We start from the raw sequence: 26375 nt of genomic DNA, 5'->3' as shown, positions 1-26375 counted from the left end.
AACAGTGAAGAAAATATATATTTTTAAAAAAAAAGCAAGTGTTTTATGGATTCGAATTGTCGCCTTCTCCCTGACATTCTTGCCATGCGCAAACGGTAACCACATGACCACAATGTATTCTTCCAGTCGGCACCTTTGCACACATACATAATGTACATAACAGACACGTAAAAATTCTCTTCCGATTTTATCGGAATTGTCAGACTGCTGCGCCTTAATACTTGCGCATTACGTTGTTTTAATGGCGTACTAAAGTTATACAAAGCTTGAAGTAAACCCGTGATCCCAGCTGCGTGGCCTCCCCTCGTTAGTTACTGAGCTTCAGAAACTCTTATTTCTATCTGCTAAGCAACAACGCTATTATTAGGAATAACAGAGTTGACATTTAGTAGTTACTTTCGTATCCATTAACCTACCAGTTTGTGGCATTAACAGCAAATGTAGACAGCACAGACAGATCGTTAATCATTTGACTGGAATATTGTTTTTAGCACACTGTGATTAATTAGTTAGATAGCTAGATACACTGTGAGAAGATCCTCAAGGATGTAGGCCATAAAGACAAAATACGTAACATCTTTTTGCAAAAAAAATATATATGGTAGTGTTTCTTCCAAAGATCCTAAGTAAAATGGTTCTCAAGAATGTGCAACGCGTCAAGAAGCTGAATCATGTTTTCATTCTAAAACTACTAACAAATCTGTCACCAACATTTAAATGCTAGTTCACTGAAGATATAAAACAGATCTTAGGTTACTGTAATTAAGCATCGTCGAACAGAAAACAGTTTACAACAATTACTTCATACAGATCACATTAACAGACAGAAAACGTGCAGAAGTCTTATATCGTGTAACACTCATGTCATTTGATATTACTTATTATATATACATCTACTGGGTCTACTATAAAATCGTCGATGGAGAGGAAGAAGCTGGCCACCAATATCTCCTTAAAGTCTTCTCTTGAACTGCACATTATTATGTCTGGCAAAATAGACAACTCTGTGGATCAAAGTAAGTGACTTTAAACTTTTATACGTTGCTCATTCTTATTTCTGTAGTGATTCTATGAACTGAAGTCTTACTTTTAAATATACGTTATTTGTAAATAAGAGGCTGTTGGAAAGCGTTAATTTTTTTAGTTAACCAGTTATCACTGAAGACGTTGTTCATCTCTAATGTACACTCACTGAAGACAGTAGTCACATATAGTCCGTGATGACATTGTGAACCGAAAGTAAAATAACGTAACGAATTAACAGTGAAGAACATTCACAACTTCATGCTTATCATTTATAAATGCTAGGTTGTTCAACCCAAAAGTGACGGAAGATTCAGTTAACAATATATTTATGCATGGTAAGTTGGATTAAGTAAAAAATTGATTATTATATTCCACCTCTGTATCTTTCAAACAGTAATAATACTTCGCGGTGCAGTGAGAGACACTCGTCTGGGCGGTGTAGGTGTTCTTTTCGATTGCTCCCCAGTGCCATTCATCAAAGCATACAAAACATACAAATAGTGTAAGCACTCTAGAATCAGTTTTTTTTTCAGGTTTTTTTTCTCAAGAGTGGTCTTTCAAGACAGTAGAAACGAAAGTAGAAATGAATCTGATTTCGTGGATTTGCTACATGAGGCCAGTTTGTATATACAATTACTACCCAAGAATTTTAGTTTTCACATTACAAGAGTTTAACTACAGCACAACGTACGCGGAACAAAATCGGTAACTATAAATTGTGTAAAGTAGAGATTATCATGTATCGCCTGGACTAGATTTACTCACAGATCACCCGTTATAGTCGAAAATTGCAAATGATTCGAGTTATTTGAGAGTTCAGAATAGCATCATGCCTTTATCTCATCGTCAGACTTACGACATTTCCAGATGACCATGCCATCTTTTTTCTTATGAGAAATGGGCTCTGAGCACTATGAGACTTAATATCTGAGGTCATCAGCACCCTAGAACTTAGAACTACTTAAACCTAACTAAGCTAAGGACATCACACACATCCACGCCCGAGGCAGGATTCGAACCTACGACCGTAGCGGTCGCGCGGTTCCAGACTGAAGCGCCTAGAACCGCTCGGCCGCACCGGATGGCCTTTCTTACAGCAGTTTCCAGTGAAAAATCATAGCTGACTTCTATGACATTGCTGTGGTGCAAGAGGTTAGTCAGAAATGCAATAAAGTTCTCTCTCGTATGAAAAATATTCGGAAATCGAAAGCAGACAGTTCAGAATCGTCTTTCAAAAACCTTTCAGCAGATCTTAGAGCGCAAATCTTCTATATCTTTGTTTTCTCCAAATTGACATCACAATCCAAGACTGAGTTGCCACTTGAACCTATTTGGCCAACGTGCTTCATAAACAGCTGGCAGCACAAAAAGAAGTATTGTAATTATTCAGTTACTTATCACCATTACATTCGTTTCTTTTATTAGAATTGGGCAGTGAATACTGCGTCCGGAAGTTAATTACTCCTCTTCGACTGTCATTTTGGGTCTATGTACGACTTTTCCACAATGGCACTATACTGGAAACAGGAGTTTAAGTGAAAGTATAGAAACCTTTGAACATTGGTAAAGTATTACTAAACGTTACATCTGTGTTTTTTTTGGGGGGGGGGGGGGGAGGGGGGATGGGGGAGGCAGAGGCGGGCTCTGTTTCGAAATTGTCGTTCTTTATATAAGCGAGTGTTCAGCTTGCAGAAATGTCAGCCGTAAGAACAAAATTTTATAGATGCACATGAAACTTGTTACATCGTAGAGAATTTAATGGTTATTCACTTAATACACGAATAATTTCCCAGGGAAGGAGTGAGGGATGCGGTGGAAGTGCCTCTGGAGGAGGGAGCAAGTGTCCTCTCCTGCCCCCCCCCCCCCCCCCCCCCCCCCCCCCCGAGCAAATTACAAAGTTCATAGATTCTTACTATATATTACTTTTACATTGCTGTTACACTTAGGCGATAAAGAATCGTCATTGAAAAAAAGTCAGTCGGAATTCCTAGACTTTTATGTCATGCGGAATTTTGGACAAAACTTTGCATGCGTGTGACGACAGTGTGACACGGAAAATTACCCAGCGTTTCGGCTATTGTTGAAAACGATGTTTACCTGGAAGAGAAATTTTAATCGTTTTCTGTGCTGCAGCTTCTTGTATGCTTTAACTTTTTTTATAGATGGATGAAGATTTTTCCCTCTGTGTCGCGATTTACAACGCAAGTGAGGTTATATAAAAACTGCTGAATGAAGTTAAAATTAAGGACTGGAGAATTCGAGAGAATTTTCGTATGCTTGGAATTTTGTCAAATTATGTTATTGTAAACCTCACCGTAGGTTAATCTACCACAAAAGAATTTTTCGAACAGCATCAGTGATTACTGATAAATGTCGCACGTTCTGAATAAAGAAAATCATGCTGTAGAATGTGTGTTTTATTAACAAAGATAGGAAGTTTAACAAATTTCTTTCTATATCGTTTTCAATTTGGATTGCACAAGTAAAGTTTGGCCTTGACACAGCGAAATCGTTTTGGAGATATCCTTCTATATGACGTTGTGTAACGGCACTTAACTATCTAGCTATAAACCTATAAACGAACCATATATAATAAACTTGCTGTGAGATTTGTAGTATCTGTAACAGCAACGTACATAGGATATTGGTTAGGAATGTAGACATTCATGTAGAATATCACAGTCGTCGTGGCTTCTGGTTACCGGTTACTGTCAACTGGTAATTGACAACATATCTTTTCTGTTTGTCACCAGCAGTGTCATTACCGCTAACAACTGCGAAGACAAAAACAAAGAAAAAAATACGGACTATTACTTCCCGCTTTCCAATTACACGAGGTAGGAGGCGGGTAACGTTCATGTCACGTACCTTCCGCAAAGATTTCGAAACAAATCATTGACTGTATAAGAAAAATTTTAACTTAATAATCCTATTAGGTCTCTACATTGCTGTTTTGACTTCCCCTAGTTTTTTAAAATACATTTATACATTATGATTCAAAAAGAAACAACCGATCTGAGTTGCGTATTGCAGACAAACTGTAAAAGAGAGAAAGATATGTCACTGCAGAGGGGAAGGTTCAAAGTTTTATGTTCGCACGGACCCTACACCGTACTCTCAACATGAGCACCATGCGTTGCTCGAGAAACATCGAAACAGGAGACCATTTCATTCCACGCACGGATCAATGGATCCCCGTTTATTGAATCGACAGCTTCAACAATTCGATTTAGAGCTCTTGGAAAGTAGCTGAAATAGGTGGGAAAAATCCCAGGTTGTGAGCTCTGGTGACCTGTGAGGCCAAAAGCAATGAACAAGATCTTTCAATCCAGCGTTGTGGGATGGTGTTGTTAAGGTAACGCCGCATCTGAACGTGAAAGTGGGGCGGAGCACCATCATGCATAATAATGAAATCATTGAGATCTTCGTGAAGTTGAGGAATCGACTAGTTCTGCATTATATCCAGATGTGACACTCCTGCTACAGTTCCCTATACCAAAAGGAAGGTCCATAAATTTTGTTAACAGAAAAGGCACATACTCGCTTTATATCATTGAGTGTATATCAAGTCTGACGACGACGCCACGGTTTTGTCACCACTTATTCTTACATTATGATGGTTTACTTTATGCGATGAATTAAACGTTGATTCGCCCGAAAATACGAATCGTTCGCAAAAAAAGCGTGCTGCGCCATATCCCTGTAAACTGGAATAAAAAATTCGTACTTTATGTTATGGTCGCTGGGACGCAATTGCAGTAGTAACTGTAACTTGTAAGGCTTCATATGCCACATCACTGTTTGAGGAAGTTCAAGTTCCTGCCCTGCCCGTCTTGTGGACTTCCGAGGGCTCCGCGTGAACACACATCTCGGATGCACTCGACAGTTTCACCAGACGTGCGTGACGGATCATTGTTCCTCCCTTTGAAAAGGTGACCAAAGTCCAAGAATTTTACACTCCAGTAATAAATCTGCTTGTGCAACAGCGCCTCCTAGCTGAGTAGACGGCGTAATATACGTTGCACTTGAGCAAGGGATTAATTTGGCGCAAATTCCAACAGAGAAATGATTTTTTTTGTGCTGTAGTCGCCATGTTGCTACAAACAAACAAAAACGCGCGTCAAAACTTTGAACTTTCCCTCATACAGTGACATGCGCAATGTGTTTCGATTTTTTCAAAAGTTGGTACGTAATAACTGAAATCAATTCTTGCTTTTTGAGTCTCATGTTATGTAATGGAGGCAGAAACATACATTTGCCACTAAATGGTACAGAATAGGCTGTTTAAGGGATGTAGTGGTTGCTCAGCTGGAATTATTACTTCTTTCCTTTCACTTTATCCCAATTTTCCAAATAAACGAAGTGGTAAGAGACTTTTTCACTTCTGTGGACCTTTTTTTTCTTAAGAATACTGAGAATATATTACACTATGCTTCGAATAATAGATGTAGACTTTTGCGTTTTCATATCTATGAACAAGTCAACAATTACAAGTCAGCGCGTTACTAGCCGTAGCCTGCCGGAGTGGCCGAGCGGTTCTAGGCGCTACAGTCTGGAATCGCGCGACCACTACGGTCGCAGGTTCGAATCCCGCCTCGGGCATGGGGTGTGTGATGTCCTTAGGTTAGTTAGGTTTAAGTAGTTCTAGGCGACTGATGACCTCAGAAGTTAAGTCCCATAGTGCTCCGAGCCATTTTGAGCCGTACAGGTTTACAACTAGTATCCATCTTCTAGAAATAAAATGTCAGACAAATATCTCTGCATTATTATTTGAACTGGATCGAAATTGTAACAAATTGCGCACTTTCTTTACTTATGTTGCTCACACTTTCCTGCCTTTTAAACGATAGGATTCCAGAAACTTGACTACGGCATCGTACAGCTATTTATTATTTATTTATTTTTGTTATTATTGCAGTTTGAGTCATTATACAATGCCACAAGCCTCGGCAAGAAAAATATGTTTTTAAAATTTTTAAATGCTTCAATAGAGAAGTTAGTTCAAAAAGCTTTTGAAATATAAAGTAAATAAGCAGTTAAACAACCATATAAAAATACATCAATACCACTAAGGAATCAATTTCTGTTAGAAGAACCCTTTGTGATCTCGTCTGATTACATTTCAGATCAAATAACCTTACACTTTGTTGAAGAAATGTAACGATTCTCATATTCGACTTAACAAGTAGAGGGAAACAGGCCAGCTAGGGACGAATTCAAAGCACTTTGCGATAGGTAAAGCTCCTCTACTAAAAGATAGTCATTGGAAAATATTACATATCGAATGGAACGAAACATACCAATGTTAAGCAAATTTACCAGAACAAGCAAAGTGTTTTCGCTAAGTACTGAAAACTAAATTAAACAAAAAACCGTACGTATTAGTTAATGATGAAGGCCAATATATTAAACAATTTAGTAGAAATCTTTAAGTCAGAATTTATTTTATCTCAGGGGAAATTATGTTAGTCAGAAACTATACCGTAAGTTAACGGAGTTCATTTACCGGAAACTGAAATGTAATGTGAATTATTATTTTCAGGGAAAGGCATTGAAAACTGTGAGTGTCAGGAACAAAAATGTGAATTTTAGGAATTTCTCAAATCCCTCTAAATGTAATATTGTGAACCTGTGACTGAATTTAAATGTTGTTGACGTTGTGATCTTCAGTCCAAAGACGGGTTTGATGCAGTTCTACATGCTACCCTATCCCGGGCAAAATTCTTCTAATAACTACCGTAATCTACATCCCCCCCTACCCCATGAATCATGGACCTCCCCGTTGGTGGGGAGGCTTGCGTGCCTCAGCGATACAGATAGCCGTACCGTAGGTGCAATTACAACGGAGGGGGATCTGTTGAGAGGCCAGACAAACGTGTGGTTCCTGAAGAGGGGCAGCAGCCTTTTCAGTAGTTACAGGGGCAACAGTCTGGGTGATTGACTCATCTGGCCTTGGAACATCAACCAAAACGACCTTGCTGTGCTGCTATGCGAATGGCTGAAAGCAAGGGGAAACTACAGCTGTAACTTTTCCCGAGGGTATGCAGCTCTACTGTATGGTTAAATGATGATGGCATCCTCTTGGGTAAAATATTCCGGAGGTAAAATAGTCCCCCATTCGGATCTCCGGGCGGGGACTACTCAAGAGGATGTCATTATCAGGAGAAAGAAAACTGGCGTTCTACGGGTCGGAGCGTGGAATGTCAGATCCCGTAATCGGGCAGGTAGGTTCGAAAATTTAAAACGGGAAATGGTTAGGTTAAAGTTAGATATAGTAGAAATTAGTGAAGTTCGGTGGCAGGAGGAACAGGACTTCTGGTAAGGTAAATATATGGTTGTAAAGGTTGTAAATACAAAATCAGATGGGGGTAATACATGAGTAGGCTGAATAATGAATAAAAAATAGTAACGCGGATAAGCTACCATGAACACCATGATGAACGCATTATTGTACCCAAGATTGACACGAAGCCCACACCCACCACAGCAGTACAAGTTTATATGCCAACTATCTCCGCAGATGAGGAGGAGATTGAGGAAATGTATGATGAGATAAAAAAAAAAAATTATTGAGATAGTTACGGGAGCCGAAAGTTAATAATAATGGGGGACTAGAATTAGAAACTAGGAAGAGGGAGAGAAGGAAAAGTAGTAGGTGAAAAAGGACTGGGGGGAAGGAATGAAAGAGGAAGCTGCCTGGTATAATCTAGCAAAGTGCATATTTAGTCATAGCTAACACTTGGTTTAAAAATCATGAGAGAAGGTTGTATACGTGGAAGAGACCTGGAGACACCAGAAGGATTCAGATAGATTATATAATGGTTAGACAGAGTTTTAGAAACCAGATTTGAAATTGCAAGACATTTCCAGGGGCAGATATGAACTCTGACCACAATCTATTGGTTATGAACTGCAGATTAAAACTGAAGAAACTGCAAAAAGGCAGGAATTTAAAGATATGGGGCCTGGATAAATTGAAAGGACCAGAGGTTGTAGAGGGCTTCAGGGGGAGCATTAGGGAACGATTGACAAGAACAGGGGAAAGGAATATAGAAGAAGAATAGGTAGCTTTGAGAGATGAAATATTGAAGGAAACATAAGATCAAGTAGGTAGCAGAAGACGGCTATTAGAAATGATTGGGTAGCACAAGAGATATTGAATGTAATCGATGAAAGGAAAAAATATAAAAATGCAATAAATGGAGCAGGCGAAAAAGAATATAAACGTCGAAAAATGAGATTGACGGGAAGTACAAAATGGTAAGCAGGAATGGCTAGAGAACAAATGTAAGGATGTAAAAGTATATATTACTAGAGGTGGCAGGGGTAAAATACAGGGAGCGAAAGGCTATTTACAATTTGTACAGAAACCAGATGGCAGTTATAAGAGTCGAGGGGCATGAAAGGGAAGCAGTGGTTGGAAAGGGAGTGAGACAGGACTGTTGCCTATCCCCGATATTATTCAATCTGTATATTGAGCAACCACTAAAGGAAACAAAAGAAAACTTCGGAGTATGAATTAAAATCCATGGAGAAGAAATTAAAACTTTGAGGTTCTGTCAGAGACAGAAAAGGACCTGGAAGAGCAGCTGAATGGAATGAATAGTGTCTTGAAAGGAGGATATAAGATGAACATCAACAAAATCATAACGAGGATAATGGAATGTAGTCGAATTAAATCGGGCAATGCTGAGGGAATTAGATCAGGAAATGAGACGCTTAAAGTAGTAAATGAGTTTTGCTATTTGGGGAGCTTCTCTTGTCTAAAATGTTTACCATCTATGTTTAACTTCCATACATGGCTCCACTCCACACAAATACTCTCAGAAAGGCCTTTCTAATACTTATATCAACATTCAATGTAAACAAATTTCTCTTCCTCAAAAACGCTTTCCTCGCCATTGCTAGTCTATATTTTACATCCTCTTTACTTCGACAATCATCTGTTATTTCGCTGCCCAAATACCAAAACTCATCTACTGCTTTGAGAATCCTGTTTCTCAATCTAATCTCGTCAGCATCATCTGATTTAATCAGACTACATTCCATTACCCTTGTTTTTCCCTGTTAATGCTCATCTTAATCCTGCTTTCAAGACACTGTCCACTCCGTTCAACTGCTCCTCTAAGTCCTTTGCTGTCTCTGAGAGAATAACAATGTCATCGACAAACCTCGATGGTTTCATTTCTTCTCCTGAACTTTAATTCCCACTAGGTGGGTGTGGGGTTTGTGTTTCTTTTAGCTATAGTAGTGTGTTCATTGCGCTGTTCATAATAGCTTACCAGCATTCATTATGATACCTGTTCCTGCATTAGCCCTATTTGATTTTGTATTTATAATCCTGAATCCACCTGTCCAGAAGTCCTGTTCCCTCCCTGGCGGGGTCAGGGATTTTCTCTGCCTCGTGATGACTGGGTGTTGTGTGATGTCCTTAGGTTAGTTAGGTTTAAGTAGTTCTAAGTTCTAGGCGACTGATGACCATAGATGTTTAGTCCCATAGTGCTCAGAGCCAGTCCTGTTCCCCCTGCTATTGTACATCACTATTTCTCAATATATCCGACTTTAACTTATCCATTTCCCATCTGAAATTTTCTAACCTACCTGCCTGATTAATGGCATCCAATATTCCACGCTGCGATTCGTAGAATGCCAATTTTATTCCTCCTGATGACGACATGATGCTGAGTAGTACCCATCCGGTCTTCCAAATGGAGCACTATTTTTGCTCTCGAATATTTTTGTCGAGAGGATGCCATCATCATTTAACTATAGGCTGCACGTCCTTGGGAAAAATTACGCTGTAGTTCCCTCTTGCTTTCATCTGTTTTTTTTTTTTTTTGTGGTAAGGTACTATGGGACACGTCTGCTGAGATCATCGGTCCCTAGGCTTACACACTACTTAACCTAACTTAAACTATCTTACGCTAAGGACAACACACACACACCCACGGCCGACGGAGCACTCGAAGCTCCGATGATGGGAGCTGTGCGAGCCGTGACAAGGCACCTTAGACTACATGGCTACCCTGGGCGGCTTTCACCTGTTCGCAGGGTTTTTTGTTGATGTTACAATGCCAGATCAGTCAATCATTCAGATTGTTACCCCAACATTTATATAAAAGGTCCTCCGCTGTGATTGCACCTACCGTACGCTGGCTACCTGTATCGCTAAGGCACTCAAGCCTCCCCAGCTACTGCAAGGTCCGTGGTTCACGGGGCCCTGTATTGTCCAGACTTCCATTTTCAGACATATTTTACCCTGTGTCAACAAGTATTGTTTTAGAATTTAACAGTTCATCGATTCTTTAGAGTGTACTAAGGTAAATTAACAAAGCCAAAGACAAGTCAGAAGTATCAATGTACTAAAGCATCAGTTCATTCTAATTACATCCTCATTACCCAAAAAAAAAATCATAAGTCTAATTCAGGAAACATCTGGTGAACTTACAAACAGCATCCTACCGTGCGGTTAATGGTTGTTACTTTTGCACTGCGATGAAGGTATTCGTTGTGTATTCTACGAAACGATTAATTTGGATATTTGGAAAAGGAACATTTTTGATACTGCAGCTTTTATCAACAAGTATCTTTCTTTCAACTTCATTGGATAGGGGAGAGAGTTTAACCATGGAACACTTTTGAAAGTGTCGTCGCCATCCAGTGCTGTAACAGAAGTTATAATATCTTATTCCATTTTTCAATGATTGCATTCACTATGCGTGTGCTGTAGTCTTTTTCTGAAATTATTGCTCCGGAGAAGTAGAGTTTTTCCAAATATGAAAAACTGTTCCAAGACACAAGACAGTAACGTACTAGGGACAAAAAGTGTGTTGAAATTTAAAAGTGTTGCAGTTGAGAAAATCTCGTCAGGACTGTATTTACTGTAATGTTACATTATTAATCTACTATACGCTAGTAATCAGCAGGTGAAATCAAATTACAAAGAAATACGGTCCATTATAAAAAACTAGTTACAAGTTAAGAAAGATTCTGAAGTAGAAACTATTAGCGACAAGCACAGAGTTTCATTTGCAAGAAAGGAAAAATGTTAAGACATTAAAGAAAGGCAATTCGTTTGCAAATATTACGTGTTTCACCGTAGAATATCTGCTATCAATACAAGGTAAAAGATCGTGCATGACTGACAAACCATGGCTTAACCTGTTTTAAAATATACTGAATTTTATTCACTATGAAACTCTGAACTAAAGAATTAACAGTATCTTCCACACAGTTTTAATATACTACAGTATACACCAAAGCACGAAATCGCGAAATTTTCACGAAATGTTACACATTTTGCTGAAAACACGAAAGTATTTAGTTTTAACCCAACTCGCAAAATAATTGTCGAAACTTTGCAAAATCTCGTCATTTGAACTTAACTACGGAAATTAGATTGGAGTTATGGTAGTACAATGCGGATATCTATTGTACACCATTTCATACATATATAATATATCGAGTATTAGATATTCTACAATGTTCTGGCGGAGTATTCAGTATTTCGTGTTGGAAATCGTTGTGGATCACCGGTGCGATGAGCGTGGAATTTTGTGTTTTGTTTTCGTGCTGCAGATGATTAATATGGTAGTGACAGTTTTCGACCGAGAAAAGAAATTTCCGTCAGAAGGATTTTATGTTTTCGACAAAAGTAGGAAGGTACTTATGTGCAAATACTGCAATGTGCGTATTGAGTGGCAGAGGAAGGGCACGTGCCTGAAACACATTAATAACAGTTCTTCCCATAAGAAGAACAAGGAGAAGGCGCTAACAACTACTGGTATAAAAAGACAAGCTACGCTCACGGAAGTCACTGCAGCGGAAAAACGAGCGAGAAATGATAAAGAAGAATTCATTTTATCGACTAGTCGAGCTTTCATTGAGGGTAATATTCCGATGGAAAAAGTCGATCATCCGAAGCTGAGAGAAAGGTTGAACAAATACATACCAGGTTTGTGTAATAATTAATTTACCGTCTGCCAATCGAACAAAGATTAGGTAATCTCGATGCCAATAATTTTTGTTGGTCAGAATAGGCCTGTATTAAAATAAATTTTCCTCGAGAACCCTCTTTAAAAAGTTTTATAATTGGGTAATGTGGTAAGTTAACTCGTTACATAGTACTCTAATCGCATTTCTATTGACATTTTTAAGGTTCTGGAGACTTACCCTTAGCTGGAAGACTACGGGAAGGTAGCATACCTTTATGTAAAATGAAAGATTTTACACTTCAAATGTGCCGTAAATGTATTTCCTTTACCTTTTACTGCTGAAAAGTGGAAATAAAATTTAGCGAAATTACTGACGAAATGAAAAAAAACTAGCGAAAAATATACCAAAATAACTTTTTTAAAATTACGGAATCGGGCAAACATTTTCACCACAAACATGTGCCTCTACCTATCAGTATACACTAACCAGTTTGTCTCCATGTGTCAACACTGCCGCCCAGGGAAAAATAAGCATCAATGGCTTGCTCTTGCTACATGTATTTCGAGGTACTAACCAACCTAAAAACATGCTACTACTAATAGCCAAAATTATTAGTCCTCAGATGACGCAAATACTCATGATCTCTTGTTCAGTACACTGTCCTCTGTCACCAATAGAATATCTGCACTTATATCCACTATATTCTGTATTTACAAACGATGCACAAAATACAAGCTCATATCTCACTACAACAAAATCAGTATAAAGTCTCATAAACTGCTTATTGCTTTTAGTGCGCATTTCTTCACGTGATTCTAAAATCGTTCACTACGTTGGAACACCGATCATGAAACATCATGTATTCCTAGATACACTACGCTACAGCTACAACACTCTCTCCTATTGTAACATACACTCGCGTTTATTTTTCAATGATTACCTCATGTTTGTCAATTAGACACAGAAAAGAGCATTGCCAGATTTTATTTCTGAACTTTGACGTCCATGTTCTGTGTTATGATCGCCCACATGGTACTAGTTTGCTTTAGAATGCATTTTTTCAATCCCTCATACTTTTTCAGTTGCTGTGGTAGTGAGACAGCTGCGCGTACACTGCGACTTCCGTCTGTGTTGTAATTGATTTATTGCTTTATCTTGAGATAGGTTCTTCATATTAGAACGGCCTTTCGGGACTGCTTTTTGTCCTTAGTTTCACTCCAGACGCGTATCTGTTGTGCGTGCACAGAACACGAGGGCAACGTAAAAAACTTAAGTCTGACACTGAAAGAGCACATCTTCAGTCAAAAAGGCACTTCACTTTTTTTATACGCAATCCCTTCATAGGTCACTGAACTGATCCAACATTTCCCTGATATGCAATATTGAAAGCTTCGATAAATAGTCATCTTCAGAAAAGTGACTTTGTGTAGAAGGAGACAGTAGTTCGATGGTATAAGTTTATTGTCGTGTTGTGGGTTGAAATGCTGTTGTGTATTACTCATTCGTGTAGATTACGTTGTCTGCCGAATCTTGTAGACCGAGATCTGCTTTTTGATGTTCAAGCACATCTGACCCAGACCTACAATTTCTTATCTGTGCGCTGTCACACAATGGACGCACCCAACACTATGCATGCAACACGTCCAGCAACATCAGCAGGAACTAATCAAACACACCAAGGCCGCCACCGGGTTCCCGACCCAGAATAAACAAAGCTAGGTCTGGATTAGACTCTGTTTTGTTACGATAGTCAGGTACCATATAAAAACGTTATTGATCTGATCCGAGGAACCACTAGTTAAATTCTTACACTACTTAACACTAAAACGGCTATGCTACGAGCCGTTTCTGGGTAGGGAAAACCAATACCACTGGAGCAATGTCACTGATATATAATATCTCATGAATATTGAGCATTACTATACTCAGACCTATTCGCCAGCACACACTTGTCGCTGAATACATCGTGCGTGTCCATCGCTAACGAGGCCCCAGTGAAAAGTGTTTTCTTCGAGCGGTATCGCCTTCATCACCATGTCATGGTCAGACAGAGATTCCGAAATCAGACAATGGATTGACGCCGTTGCTATCCTTTACAAGCCACATATTTCAGAGCTTATGAGGTTTAGATACGTGAAACCAAATGTGTTACTACTAACACTACAACTACTCTAGTTGTCATTTCGCAACAATAAACATTATGCACAGGACATCTATCATTCTGATACCGCATTATTTGACAAATTATAAGAGGTGGACAGGTTCAAATAAGGTACAGCTCAAGATGGGGCTAAACTACCCCCTTTAGGAGTGCCATCAATGAAATATGGGCCAATGATGTGTTGTCATACAATACCACACCATACATTAGCACTCCACTGACGTAGTACGTCAATCACAACACGATTACGGGCAGCGTGAGGTGCACGATTGAGTCTCATTACGTGTGCTAGCTGTGAGCTTCATTTATTTTAAGCGTCAACTTCACTTCGCAATTTCTGGGGATGTAATTGATGCATTGCGATGCAACCAACGCCATAATGTTTTGTGATATTTCATGCTATTGATTGCATACGAAATAATAGGCATGTCTCCATTTAAAAATACAAAAGTTTGTGTTGAAAATAGTATTTGTTTACGTTTAAAAATTTCCCATAGTCTTTGGTTTTCTAAGCCCCTGCCGTACGTTCATGCTGCTGAAATCTGTTTTTGAATATCAATTGTTGGTCCAGAGATATCTGAGGTGGCAGAGTTAGGTGAGACACCCTGTATATATAATTTTATTAACGTAGTCATTCAAACTCAGTCACTTACATTAAAATGAATTGTACTTTGAAAAATTGAGGGCCGAAAGCCCTGTGAAATGCCTTGAAAATGTTTATTGTTCTATCAGAACTAATAGTACTGGATGTCCAAATTCCGAGCGGAAACTCAAATTTTGTCTATGAAGTTCGTTGTCAAATAATAAGCAAAACACGTAACATTTTCACTTTCTGGTTTTATACTCAGTCAAACGTTAACAAAAGCACCGCCAACTTCGTTGGGAGGGAGAAAAACGAAACTAAACACCCATCATAATCATTTACCTAGATCAGTGTTCTTTTGTTTATAATCGGGACATAGCCCTAGTGTTTGGATTTTCCTCCACCAGGGCTGCGCCAAATGAGATCTACATCCTACTCATATTATGACTGATGCGATGATTGTATATACAAATTGACCTTTGACCTTTATGTGGCCCACATTCAGCGGCTGGGGTGGTGACCTTTCACTTGACCTTGCCCTTGACATCAAGTTACAGTGATGTGACCATGATGGTCATGTACGAGATTATCGATGACTTTGAACTCATGACATCATCAAGGACATCATCCTTATCAGCAGGAAGTTGTGCCCCCTCTGTCTTCAGCCAGTCATATCACAGTATTATAAATCCAAGATGGCGGAAATAGTCCTATTGGGTTAATAGCAAATTTAAAATCCCCTCCCCTCCTCCTTCCTCCAGCCAGTCACAGTGCAGTGCCCCTTATCTTCAGCCAATTATAGTCCAGTATTAAAGAAATCTAAGCTGGGGTAAAGAGCCCAATTTTGTTAATGGAAAATTTAAAATCCTCTCCCCTTCCCCTCTCTCTGTGTCTCTAACTACACAAAAAAGTCCAAGATGAGGGGAATAGACCACTTGTGTACTTTATGTCCCACACGTCTCCTCTTTATCTCCAACCAGTCAGTGGGTAATATTAGAAAATAGCCCAGGATTTTAAAAACTGTCTCCTCTCCTTATCTCCATCCACTCACAGTGCAAGACTGCATTTTGAAACTCCAAGATTGGAGAAACATACCAGTTGTATTAGCGATAAAGTTAAAACACCAACCAAACAGAGTATAGTATTAAAAAGACGTGTAAACATGGTGTTAAGTTACATTATTTCCGAAAGACACATGAAGTCACAGTATTTCCCTTTCCCCACTTTATCTCCATTCAATCAAAAAATTCAGGATTGTGGAAACAGACCAACTGTGCTTCATACCTCATGTCTCCCTTCTGTTTTCATCAAATGAGAACATAGTTTTAGAAAATGGTGTGAAATATGCAGTAAAAAACTAAGTAACCTCGACTTGAAACTCAAAGATATACATTATATACGTAAAACGGTACACATACATGGCCTAGAATTCTGCCTCCCTCTCCTCTCCTCCAAACAAAGCGTAGTATTAAAAATGAAAGAGCCAATTACAAAGTTACTCCACCTGAGCTGCACGCAAAAACATCCGAACGACTTGAATTATTTATCAAACCAAAAATACATGACACACCTCCCTTTCCTCTCCTACAATTAGAGACTAGCATTACTGTTACGGTGCAGCTCCATCTGGTCTGTTCTCAAAAGCATCCGAAATATTTATCAAAAAATACATCAAAGGACCTGAATTGTCTAAAAAATTGTAAGTTTTCATTACTAACTTTAAAGAAATCGTTTATGGACTAACTCAGCAGCTACGTTATTAAATTTCATTCGAAACTATATGTTGTTTACTAGGCACATTGCAACTAGTTTATAACATATTCTTTATAACTAATTAAAATTCAACATTTGCTTGAAAATATAAATAACAAATTAAAAATACGTAAGTGTCGAACGTGAGTTTTACTTTAAATGCTATTCCTCAAGCCTTAAAAGAGCGAAATAAAATCAGCTGCTGATTTATAACCCTCTTGCTTACTGTCACCAGCAGATGGCTCCACTGTTTAAAAGTGTCACAAGTCCGTTCTCTGTACCACTAACAGTTCTCATATCACCAACAGATGTCCAAAGTTCGTTCTAAGAGCCACACTTGTTTAAAGACACAACAAAGCTTTAAATTAATTGTTTTCCACATATGCGGTACTTGTAAAATGTCACAAAATTGTAAAATGTCTGCAAAAACATCGACAACGGAAAAAAGTGCCATTTTCATTCCATTGTTTATATCAAGTTATTTTCCGCTCTTTCCCGTCTATACAAAATGACTGCGAACTCTAAAGTACGTGTCAGGAGAGGGTAGAGGGAAGATAATGTATCACTAGAAAAATATAATCGATGGCAGTTACTGCAAATGATTGGGACCTAATTGAGAATAAGGAAAAAACGTTGAAAGGATCAATTTATTTTACGGCATCTATGATACTTGTCAAATCCAGAGTATTCTAAAATACATCAGCAATGGAAGAAAATGTAGTGTTTACATTGCAACAGTATCTAAATATGTAAAGTGTAAATGTGATGATGTGCGTACTGTCATTGCCCAACTTTTTTTTCATCATCAGTTTAGGATGAGACCGAAATAAAGTCGATCACAAGTACTGAAACAACTGCTGCTGCATTCGGAATTATGGTGCGCTAAAAACCTGTAATCAACAACATCAGCATCTAATAACAATGGCACCACATGCTCAACGCATAGGTGTTAGGGAAGGAAGGAATGAAGGGAGGAACGTGCTAGGATTAAGGAGGGTTAAGTTGTATTATTACTATGCATCACTCACACTGCAGAACGACATGCATATTTTGCTCACACACACACACACACACACACACACACATACACATACACATACAAGAGACGCCCAAAGACGGTAACTGTGAGAGATGTACATCTCCAAAGACAACTTATCATTTATTGTGTAATACGTGACATTTATCACATTTAACACAGCATCTAAACTGTCTATATTACTTATTAAAATTTTGTGAGGATGCCTACTGGCACTACTCAAAAAAGCATTAAAAGTAAACAGCGCTTATAAGGGTTACACAAGGGTCAAGGGTGTAAGCCTGCTAGTGCGCCCTAAAAAAAAAAAAAAAAAAACTTATTTTAATAATAGTGATTTACACTTCACAGTTAGCAAAGTACTATATATGGCTATCTATTCGACTTTTGATGCTATTAGGTAAGTGACCGAAGAGTTTTGTGGCAGCATAATTTACCCCCTTCTGAGCCAAAGTTACAGTTAACCTTGACTAGTGAAGAACATCCTTTCTCGTAGTGTTGTACACTGCTATTACTTTTGAATTCGTTCGGGGTGCTAATAGCAAATTTCATAAGTAAATATATATATATTGTGAGGCTACAGTGAAGATCTCTAGCTTTTTAAATAAGTGTCTGCAGGATGATCTTGGATGAGCTCCAGCAATTATTCTGACTGCACGCTTTTGTGCAATGAACACTCTTTACTCAATGATGAGTTACCCCAGAATATGATGCCATACGAAAGCAGAGAATGAAAATAGGCGCGGTAAGCTAATTTACTGAGATGTATATCGCCAAAATTTGCAATGACCCTAATAGCATAAGTATCTGAACTCAAACGTTTCAGTAGATCCTCAGTGTGTTTTTCTTCCAGCTCAACCCCTCATCAATGCATACACCTAGAAATTTTTAATATTCTACCTTAGCTACCGATTTCTGATCGAAGTCTGTATTTATTAATGGTGTCATTCCATTTACTGTGTGGAACTGTATATACTGGGTTTTGTCAAAGTTTAATGAGAGCCCATTTGCAGATAACCACTTAATGATTTTCTGAAAAACATCGTTTATAATTTCACCAGTTAATTCTTGTCTGTTGGGTGTGATAGCTACACTTGTATCATCGGCAAAAAGTACCAGCTTTGCATCTTCGTGAATATAGAATGGCAAGTCGTTAACCTTGCAGGCACCCCATTCGTGATTGTTCTCCAGTTTGAGAAATCGCCAGTTTTTTGCATATTATGTGAACTGCTTATTTCAGCTTTCTGCACTCTTCCAGTTAGGTATGACTTAAACCATTTGAGTACTGTCCCATTCATACCAAAGTACTTGAGCTTATCTAGAAGTAATCCATGATTTACACAATCAAAAGCCTTTGATAGATCACAAAAAATCCTAACAGGTGACTTCCAGTTACTCAGAGTATTTAATATTTCATTATTGAAAGTATATACAGCATTTTCCGTTGAAAAAACCTTCTGGAAACCAAAGTGACATTTTGTTAAAACTTTATTTTTACAAAGATGTGAAGCTACTCTACAATACATTACTCTTTCAAGAATTTTGGATAAGGCAGTCAGAAGAGAGATTGGGCGGTAGTTGTTGACATCAGACGTCTCATCTTTTTTATGCAGTAGTTTAACAATGGCATACTTCAGTCTATCTGGGAAATATCCTGCTTCAGAGAGCTATTACATATGTGCTAAGAATCCCACTTAGTTCTTGGGAACAAGCTTTTATTATCCTACTGGAAATGTCATTAATTCCATGAGAGCTTTTACTCTTGAGAGAGTTTATTATCTTCCTAATTTCAAAAGGAGAGGTGGGTGGAATTTCAATTGTATCAAATGTTGAGGGTGAGGCCTCTTCTTGTATATTAACACCTCATTTTACGTGAGAAAAATGTTTATCGGTACTGAATTTATTACGACAGATATGCTCTGACTACAACTAAGAAAGGCTTCTGAGACACAGTAAATGAGGAAAGCGGAGATGTAAATTTAAGACAGCTTCTGTGTTGGCAGCGCTGTTTAGCGTTTCGCATTGGATCTCTGACTGCGCTTTCTTTGTAAGAGACTCTGTGGCTGGTCGGTCACGTTGTTGGAAGTTAATCGCCAGTAGTGTTGGGCAGTTGGAAGTTAGTCGCCAGCAGTGATGGAAGTACTGTTTGGCAGCTGGAGCTGAAAAGCCAACAGTGATGGATGTTAGATGTGAGAAGTTAGAATTGATGGAGCGTAGAGGTCTGAAGTTTTAGCGTAGGCTAACGATCTGTACATGTTAGACTTGGAGATTGAATATTATTCCTGATTATATACCTTTGTACTAGATGTCAATTAGATTTAGATTCGTGTCTGACCTGGATGTCACATTATTAAGGTACAAAAATACATTATATGGTTTGCAACAAAATCTTTCCTTTACTAAACACATGCCTATTAGTAATTAGTGGCTTTAGTAGTTAGAATCTTTTATTTAGCTGGCAGAATTGACGCTCGCTGTGTTGCAGCAGTTCACGTAAAGAAGATTTTTGTGAGGTAAGCGATTAATGAAATGTATAGGTTATTGTTAAGATTTGTTTTTAGTCAGGGCAATTCTTTTGAATTAATTATTTGAAGTCAGGTTGTAATTTTTTTGAGCAGTCAGATTGCGTTGAGCTAGAATATTGTGGGACAGTGTTGACATGATAAGAAAAAGTAAAGAGAAAGTGCGTTCTGTACGTTCAGTTTTACTCAGCTGTTTCAGAATCAAATAACGTAGGAGTTTCATATTCTCAGTCACTGTGGAATTTAAGTACAGACACACTCATTTAAATAAAGAAGTTTCAGACAAACCGTGATATGTCTGCAAAGAATGAATAGCGGTGAATTGGAAACAAATTTTACACAGGCGAGCATTGTCAAAAAACCCGTAGACATTTTATAGCTAGAGTAACACGCCTCCCCCCTCCCAATCATCCTACGACTGTAGATATGCCTCACTGTTCTCACATGCATCTTCACTTTATTTTTCTCTTCAACTTCAGACAATAACGCTTCTGAAATTTCTTTTCCGTAGACAGTATTTCATTATCATGTAAATGATTGCCCAACGCTTTCGAAGAAAGCAGGAATACTGATTGCTTAACTAGTTCATTCGGTTTGAAATCTGCTAACGATTTGTTGGACACTGTCTTCCAGTCGAGAACGATTCTTGAACCACATCTTCCTCTCCTCTGTCAAACCTGACGAGACTCTGTAGACACAGCTGGAGTATGGTTTGAAATTGATAATAATATTTTAATAATGTCTCTGTTAAGTAATGGTAAGAGGCTACAGAAATCTTGTTATTTTACATTTTTAGTCGGTGAGTGTAATGGAAAGTTGAAATGCTCTCATCTTTTTCTCCTCCAGCGAAACTGACAAGATTTGTATTCAACATTAGGAAAGCTGGATTAGGCTATGAAAGTGAGACTAATATATCTCCGTTAATTAAAGATAAGAGACTTTATGAATATTGTTATTTTTTACTGTTTTACTCACAGAGCCGGATGGAAAGCAGATTCTTCACTCACACCATAGCTGCAGGTATTTTAACAGGGTGTATACATTTCCTTCCTAAGCTCGGTACAGATTCATTTCCACTCCTTAATCTGATTGACAGTGTCCTACGAGGTGTTTTAAAGTTTTCATTAGCCTTTCTGATATATAAACCTTCAGCAACAGCTTGTTTTGCTATATTCAGATCTGCCGCAATCCATTAGCTTTGTCCCTCTTCCTTATATACATTCTGGCCATCTGACACATGTACAGGGTGTTTCAAAATTCATGTTACACACTTCCAGAGGTAGCAGAGGGACTTAGTAGATCAGCTTTTGCATAGGAATCCATATCCGGGTACGCCAGCCAACGACGCTAAAGAGCGTCAAAATTATAGGCGCCGGCGCCTGTAAACATATCTATATACAAGGATGATTCCATGAAAACGTTACAAACTTTCAAGGATGATGGAGAAGCATAAGTGCATTAATATGAGGCAAGGATCCTTTTACAGGAAACGAACGAGTCGGAAGTTATGAACAAAAACCGTTCTCATATGTCTCACAGTGGAACGCATGTAAAGGTACTGTTATTGCTAAAATTGCAGGACAGCTAACTTTCAAAGGTGGCAGTATGGACAAAAATAAGAAAAATAGTATACTTCAGCACTAAAATGCATACTTTAAGAGCTATGAGCACAGATGTGTTTCATGCTAGTGAAGATGAACAAGCAGTCATAGCTCCTCAGGTATGCATTTAAGAGACCATATTGCCGGACATTTTTTCTGGTCTAGGTCCATACCACCCCCTTTGAAAACTGCATGCCCTACAACCTTAGCAACAATAGTACTGACACATGCATTTCGGTGTTAGAGATATCAGAATAATCTACGCTTGTAACTTTGGACTCTTTCGTTTCTAACCATTACCCTTACTCAAATTCATACGTTTATCGTTCTTTATCATCCCTGAAAATCTGTAACATCATCACGAAATCACCCTACACAGGGTGGTCCATTGATAGTGACCGTGCCAAATATCTCGCGAAATAAGCATCAAACGAAAAAACTACAAAGAACGAAACTCGTCTAGCTTGAAGGGGGAAACCAAATGGCGCTATGGTTGGCCCGCTAGATGGCGCTGCCATAGGTCAAACGGACATCAACTGCGTTTTTTAAAAATAGTAACCCCAATTTTTATTACATACTCGTGTAGTTCGTAAAGAAATATGAAAGTTTTAGTTGAACCACTTTTTTCGCTTTGTGGTAGATAGCGCTGTAATAATCACAAACGTATAAGTGCGGACGGTATTTGCTTCGTGATACATTACCCGTGTTAAAATGGACCGATTACCAGTAGCGGAAAAGGTCGATATCGTGTTGATGTATGGCTACTGTGATCAAAGTGCCCAACGTGCGTGTGCTATGTATGCTGCTCGGTATCCTGGAAGACATAATCCAAGTGTCCGGACCGTTCGCTGGATGGTTACGTTATTTAAGGAAACAGGAAGTGTTCAGCCACATGTGAAACGTCAACCACGACCTGGAATAAATAATGATGCCCAAGTAGGTGTTTTAGCTGCTGTCGCAGAATAGGGAATCACATCGACTGCACCCGTACCATATTTGTATGCACCAGGAATTACATGGCGACGACTTTGAACGTCGTGTACAGTTCTGCACTGGGCACAAGAGAAATTACAGGACAATGACAGATTTTTTGCACTCGTTCAGTTTAGCGACGAAGCGTCATTCACCAACAGCGGTAACGTTAACCGGCATAATATGCACTATTGGGCAACGGAAAATCCACGATGGCTGCGACAAGTGGAACATCAGCGACATTGGCGCGTTAATATATTGTGCGGCATTATGGGAGGAAGGATAATTGGCCCCCATTTTATCGATGACAGTCTAAATGGTTCAATGTATGATGATTTCCTACGTAATGTTCTACCGATGTTACTACAAGATGTTTCACTGCATGACAGAATGGCTATGTACTTCAAACATGATGGATGTCCGGGACATAGCTCGCGTGCGGTGGAAGCGGTACTGAATAGCATATTTCATGACAGGTGGATTGGTCGTTGAAGCACGTTCACCGGATCTAACGTCCCCGGATTTCTTTCTGTGGGGAAGTTGAAGGATATTTGCTATCGTGATCCACCGAGAACGCCTGACAACATGCGTCAGCGCATTGTCAATGCATGTGCGAACATAACGGAAGGCGTATTACTCGTTGTTGAGAGGAATGTCGTTACACGTATTTTCAAATGCATGGAGGTTGACGGACATCATTTGGAGCATTTATTGCATTACTCTGGTATTTACAGGTAATCACGTCGTAACAGCATGCGTTCTCAGAAATGATATGTTCACAAAGGTACATGTATCACATTGGAACAACCGAAATAAAATGTTCAAACGTAGCTACGTTCTGCATTTTAATTTAAAAAACCTACCTGTTACCAACTGTTCGTGTAAAACTGTGAGCCATATGTTTGTGACTATTACAGCGCCATCTATCACAAAGCGAAAAAAGTGGTCCAACTAAAACATTCATATTTCTTTACGTACTACACGAATATGTAACATAAAATGGGGGTTCCTATTTTAAAAAAACGCAATTGATATCCGTTTGACCTATGGCAGCGCCATCTAGCGCCAGTGGTTTTCCCCTTCAAGCTAGACAAGTTTCGTTCTTTGTAGTTTTTTCGTTTGACGCTTATTCCGTGAAATATGTGGCCCGGTCACGGTCAATGGACCACCCTGTGTACACATACTTTTACAAAGAGCGGAGCTTATACTCTGAAGCTCTGTAGCGTCGTGGCTGACGTTTCTGAATATGGTTTCCCATGTAAGAGTTGATCTGCTAAGCCCCACTCCCCCAACAACCTCTAGAAGTGCGTAATATGACTTGTGAAACACACTCTATAAAATGAACTCTTTTGGGACAATGTTGGTCATTTGACAGGGTGGCCACCATTCCCCCTTTGGGTGGCTATCACCCCCCTAGGTGATCACTATTCCCCCTTTGGGTGATCACCATTCACCCTAGGTGGTCGCTATTCCCCTATCAGATGGCTACCATGCCTCTCTCTGAGTGGTCACCAAACCCTCTAGGTAACCACAATTCCTCCTATGTGGCCACCCCTCCCTACCAAGTGGCTAACATTCTCCTAGGTCTCCACCATTCGGCCTTTGGGTGGCTACCTTTTTCCCTAGGTGGTCACTATGCCACTATGGGTTGTCACCATTCCCCTACTAGGTGGCCACAATTCCTATGGATGGTCACCATTCTCCGTGGGTGGGAACCATTCTTCTTTGGGTCGACACCATTAGGGTCCATCATTCTCCCTTAGAGGTCACCATTCCCGTGCATACTAATGACTGTGTCAGTTTGCAAAGTGATTGCCTTTACTCTGTATGTTTAAAATCCTTGATAAACGACTAAGTGATACCAAGTATGATTTACCTTGATGCTGGTAACCAGTAGTATGAGGTAGTTAATTGTGATCTGTGCTAATACTGCTACTCGTTTGACGTCCGAACAACTAACAAGATAGCTAACGCTTTCCCCCTTAAATATAGAAGACTGCTGCACTCACCATCCAAATGAAAGGAGGAAACATTATTTCCCGAACACATTAGTAATATATCTTACTTTCTTGATCTTACAACATGCGTCTGTCTAGAATTTTATGCGATAATTGCGGACATTTTTATTTGCTCCTCTATAGTTAATTTTTAATGCAGCATTCATCCTCTAAGAGCTTGTTGAAGTGGAGATAGAGTGATGGCACACATGATTTCTTGAAAACTGGTGTAGACACCACTTTCTGTCTCAGATGGCGAATACTGTTATGTACAACATTTCCATATCTGTTTCATCATAATCATTTCTCTGGTTTATACACCACAGTAAATTTCCAGGCTACAACATATTACAGAGGGAATACAGTTTTCCCTCCATATAATTGAACTGATAAATCTCAACTTGTTTTCATTGAGGAACATGTAGTAAATTGCTTAGTCGACGTCCTGATAAGACCTGCTGATGTCTGTGCATGCTATTATTTTTAGTTGAGTATGAGGAAATCTGGAACTGAATGTAAAATGTGTGCAATTGAACACGTGATGTGGCAAACACCCCTTACATAGAATGGAAATATGCCCACATTCATCTCCTGAGCCAACACCATCGTGCAGTTCAATACAAGATATATGAAACGTAAGGTTAGCTCAGCCTAAATAAGACATATCAAGTGAGCTGGCGTCCTTCAGTGATTCGTCGTTAACTATTAAACAGCGTCCAGACGAACTCAGTGAAGTCGGATCCGTTCATACTGCTCACAAAGATAAAACGATGTGTCTCCATTGTGGTGGCTTGAACCGTTGAGAAGAATCAGACGATCCATGGGTTGAACATGCTCTGTGGTTTAACAAGTGTTTGTTTGTGATTCGTGTAAAGGATAAAGATCTTGTAAACGCTACATATCAGAACAAAATAAGTTAATTACAGCAAAGGATGCACCTAATACTGAATTTCCTCCAAATATTCAGAAACCTGTATCGATCGTTGACGCGAAATCAGTGAGTGCTTCATCATTTCAACAGCAAGTGACTGCGAAGGTTTTGACAGTGATCGCTTCTGTAAAAATTTGTTCCCAGGAAGAGGTGGGAGTGCTATTCTTTCCGTGCAGACACATTGCAGTTTGCATTAAATGTGCACCTTCCCTTTCTTCATGTACTGTGTGTCGCACTCCTATTTTAGCTACAATAAGAGCACATTTGGTTCAAATGACTCTGAGCACTATGGGACTTCTGAGGATATTAGTCCCCTAGAACTTTAACTAGTTAAACCTAACTAACCTAAGGACATCACACACATCCATGCCCGAGGCAGGATTCAAACCTGCGACCGTAGCGGTCACGCGGTTCCAGACTGCAGCGCCTGGAACCGCACGGCCAAAGAGTACATTTCTCGTAATAAATTCAGTATCAAAGAACAGTTTTGACTTGTGAAATAGACTGTCAATTGTGCCAACATGCATTTCAATAAGTAATACAGACAATTTAGATGCTGTTTAAAGTGTGAGAAATCTCACATATAATAAAATAAATAACAAATAATTTTGTTTATTTTATAGATATTGACTTGGTCATTGTCTTTGGCTGTGTTACATTTCTCACTCACTTTTATTTTCTTTGGTGACTCCTCGTGTGTGTTTATTTGTGTGTGTGTGTGTGTGTGTGTGTGTGTGTGTAAAAAAATGAACGTTGTTCAGCAGATTAAGTGATAAATCGTAATAAAGCATCTTTTTCCTTCCTTCATTCCTGCCTTCCCTAACACTCATGTGTTGTGCATGTGGTGGTACTTTTATTAGAT

General features: G+C 39.0%; 1 protein-coding gene across 1 annotated transcript in view; it reads left to right on the top strand.

Moving 5' to 3' along the window:
- The first annotated feature begins 12124 nt into the window (after nt 1-12124).
- LOC126355685 (polyglutamine-repeat protein pqn-41-like) overlaps nt 12125-26375 on the top strand; it is a 79666-nt gene continuing 65415 nt past the window's right edge. The window contains exon 1 of the mRNA XM_050006050.1: nt 12125-12129. Within this exon, the coding sequence (XP_049862007.1) occupies nt 12125-12129 (5 nt within the window). The remainder of the gene's footprint in view (nt 12130-26375) is intronic.

This window comes from Schistocerca gregaria, chromosome 3, assembly GCF_023897955.1.
Source record: "Schistocerca gregaria isolate iqSchGreg1 chromosome 3, iqSchGreg1.2, whole genome shotgun sequence".
Classification (NCBI taxonomy): Eukaryota; Metazoa; Arthropoda; class Insecta; order Orthoptera; family Acrididae; genus Schistocerca; species Schistocerca gregaria.
The sequence above is the reverse complement of the archived record's forward strand: the minus strand, read 5'-3'. Positions and strand labels throughout refer to the sequence as shown.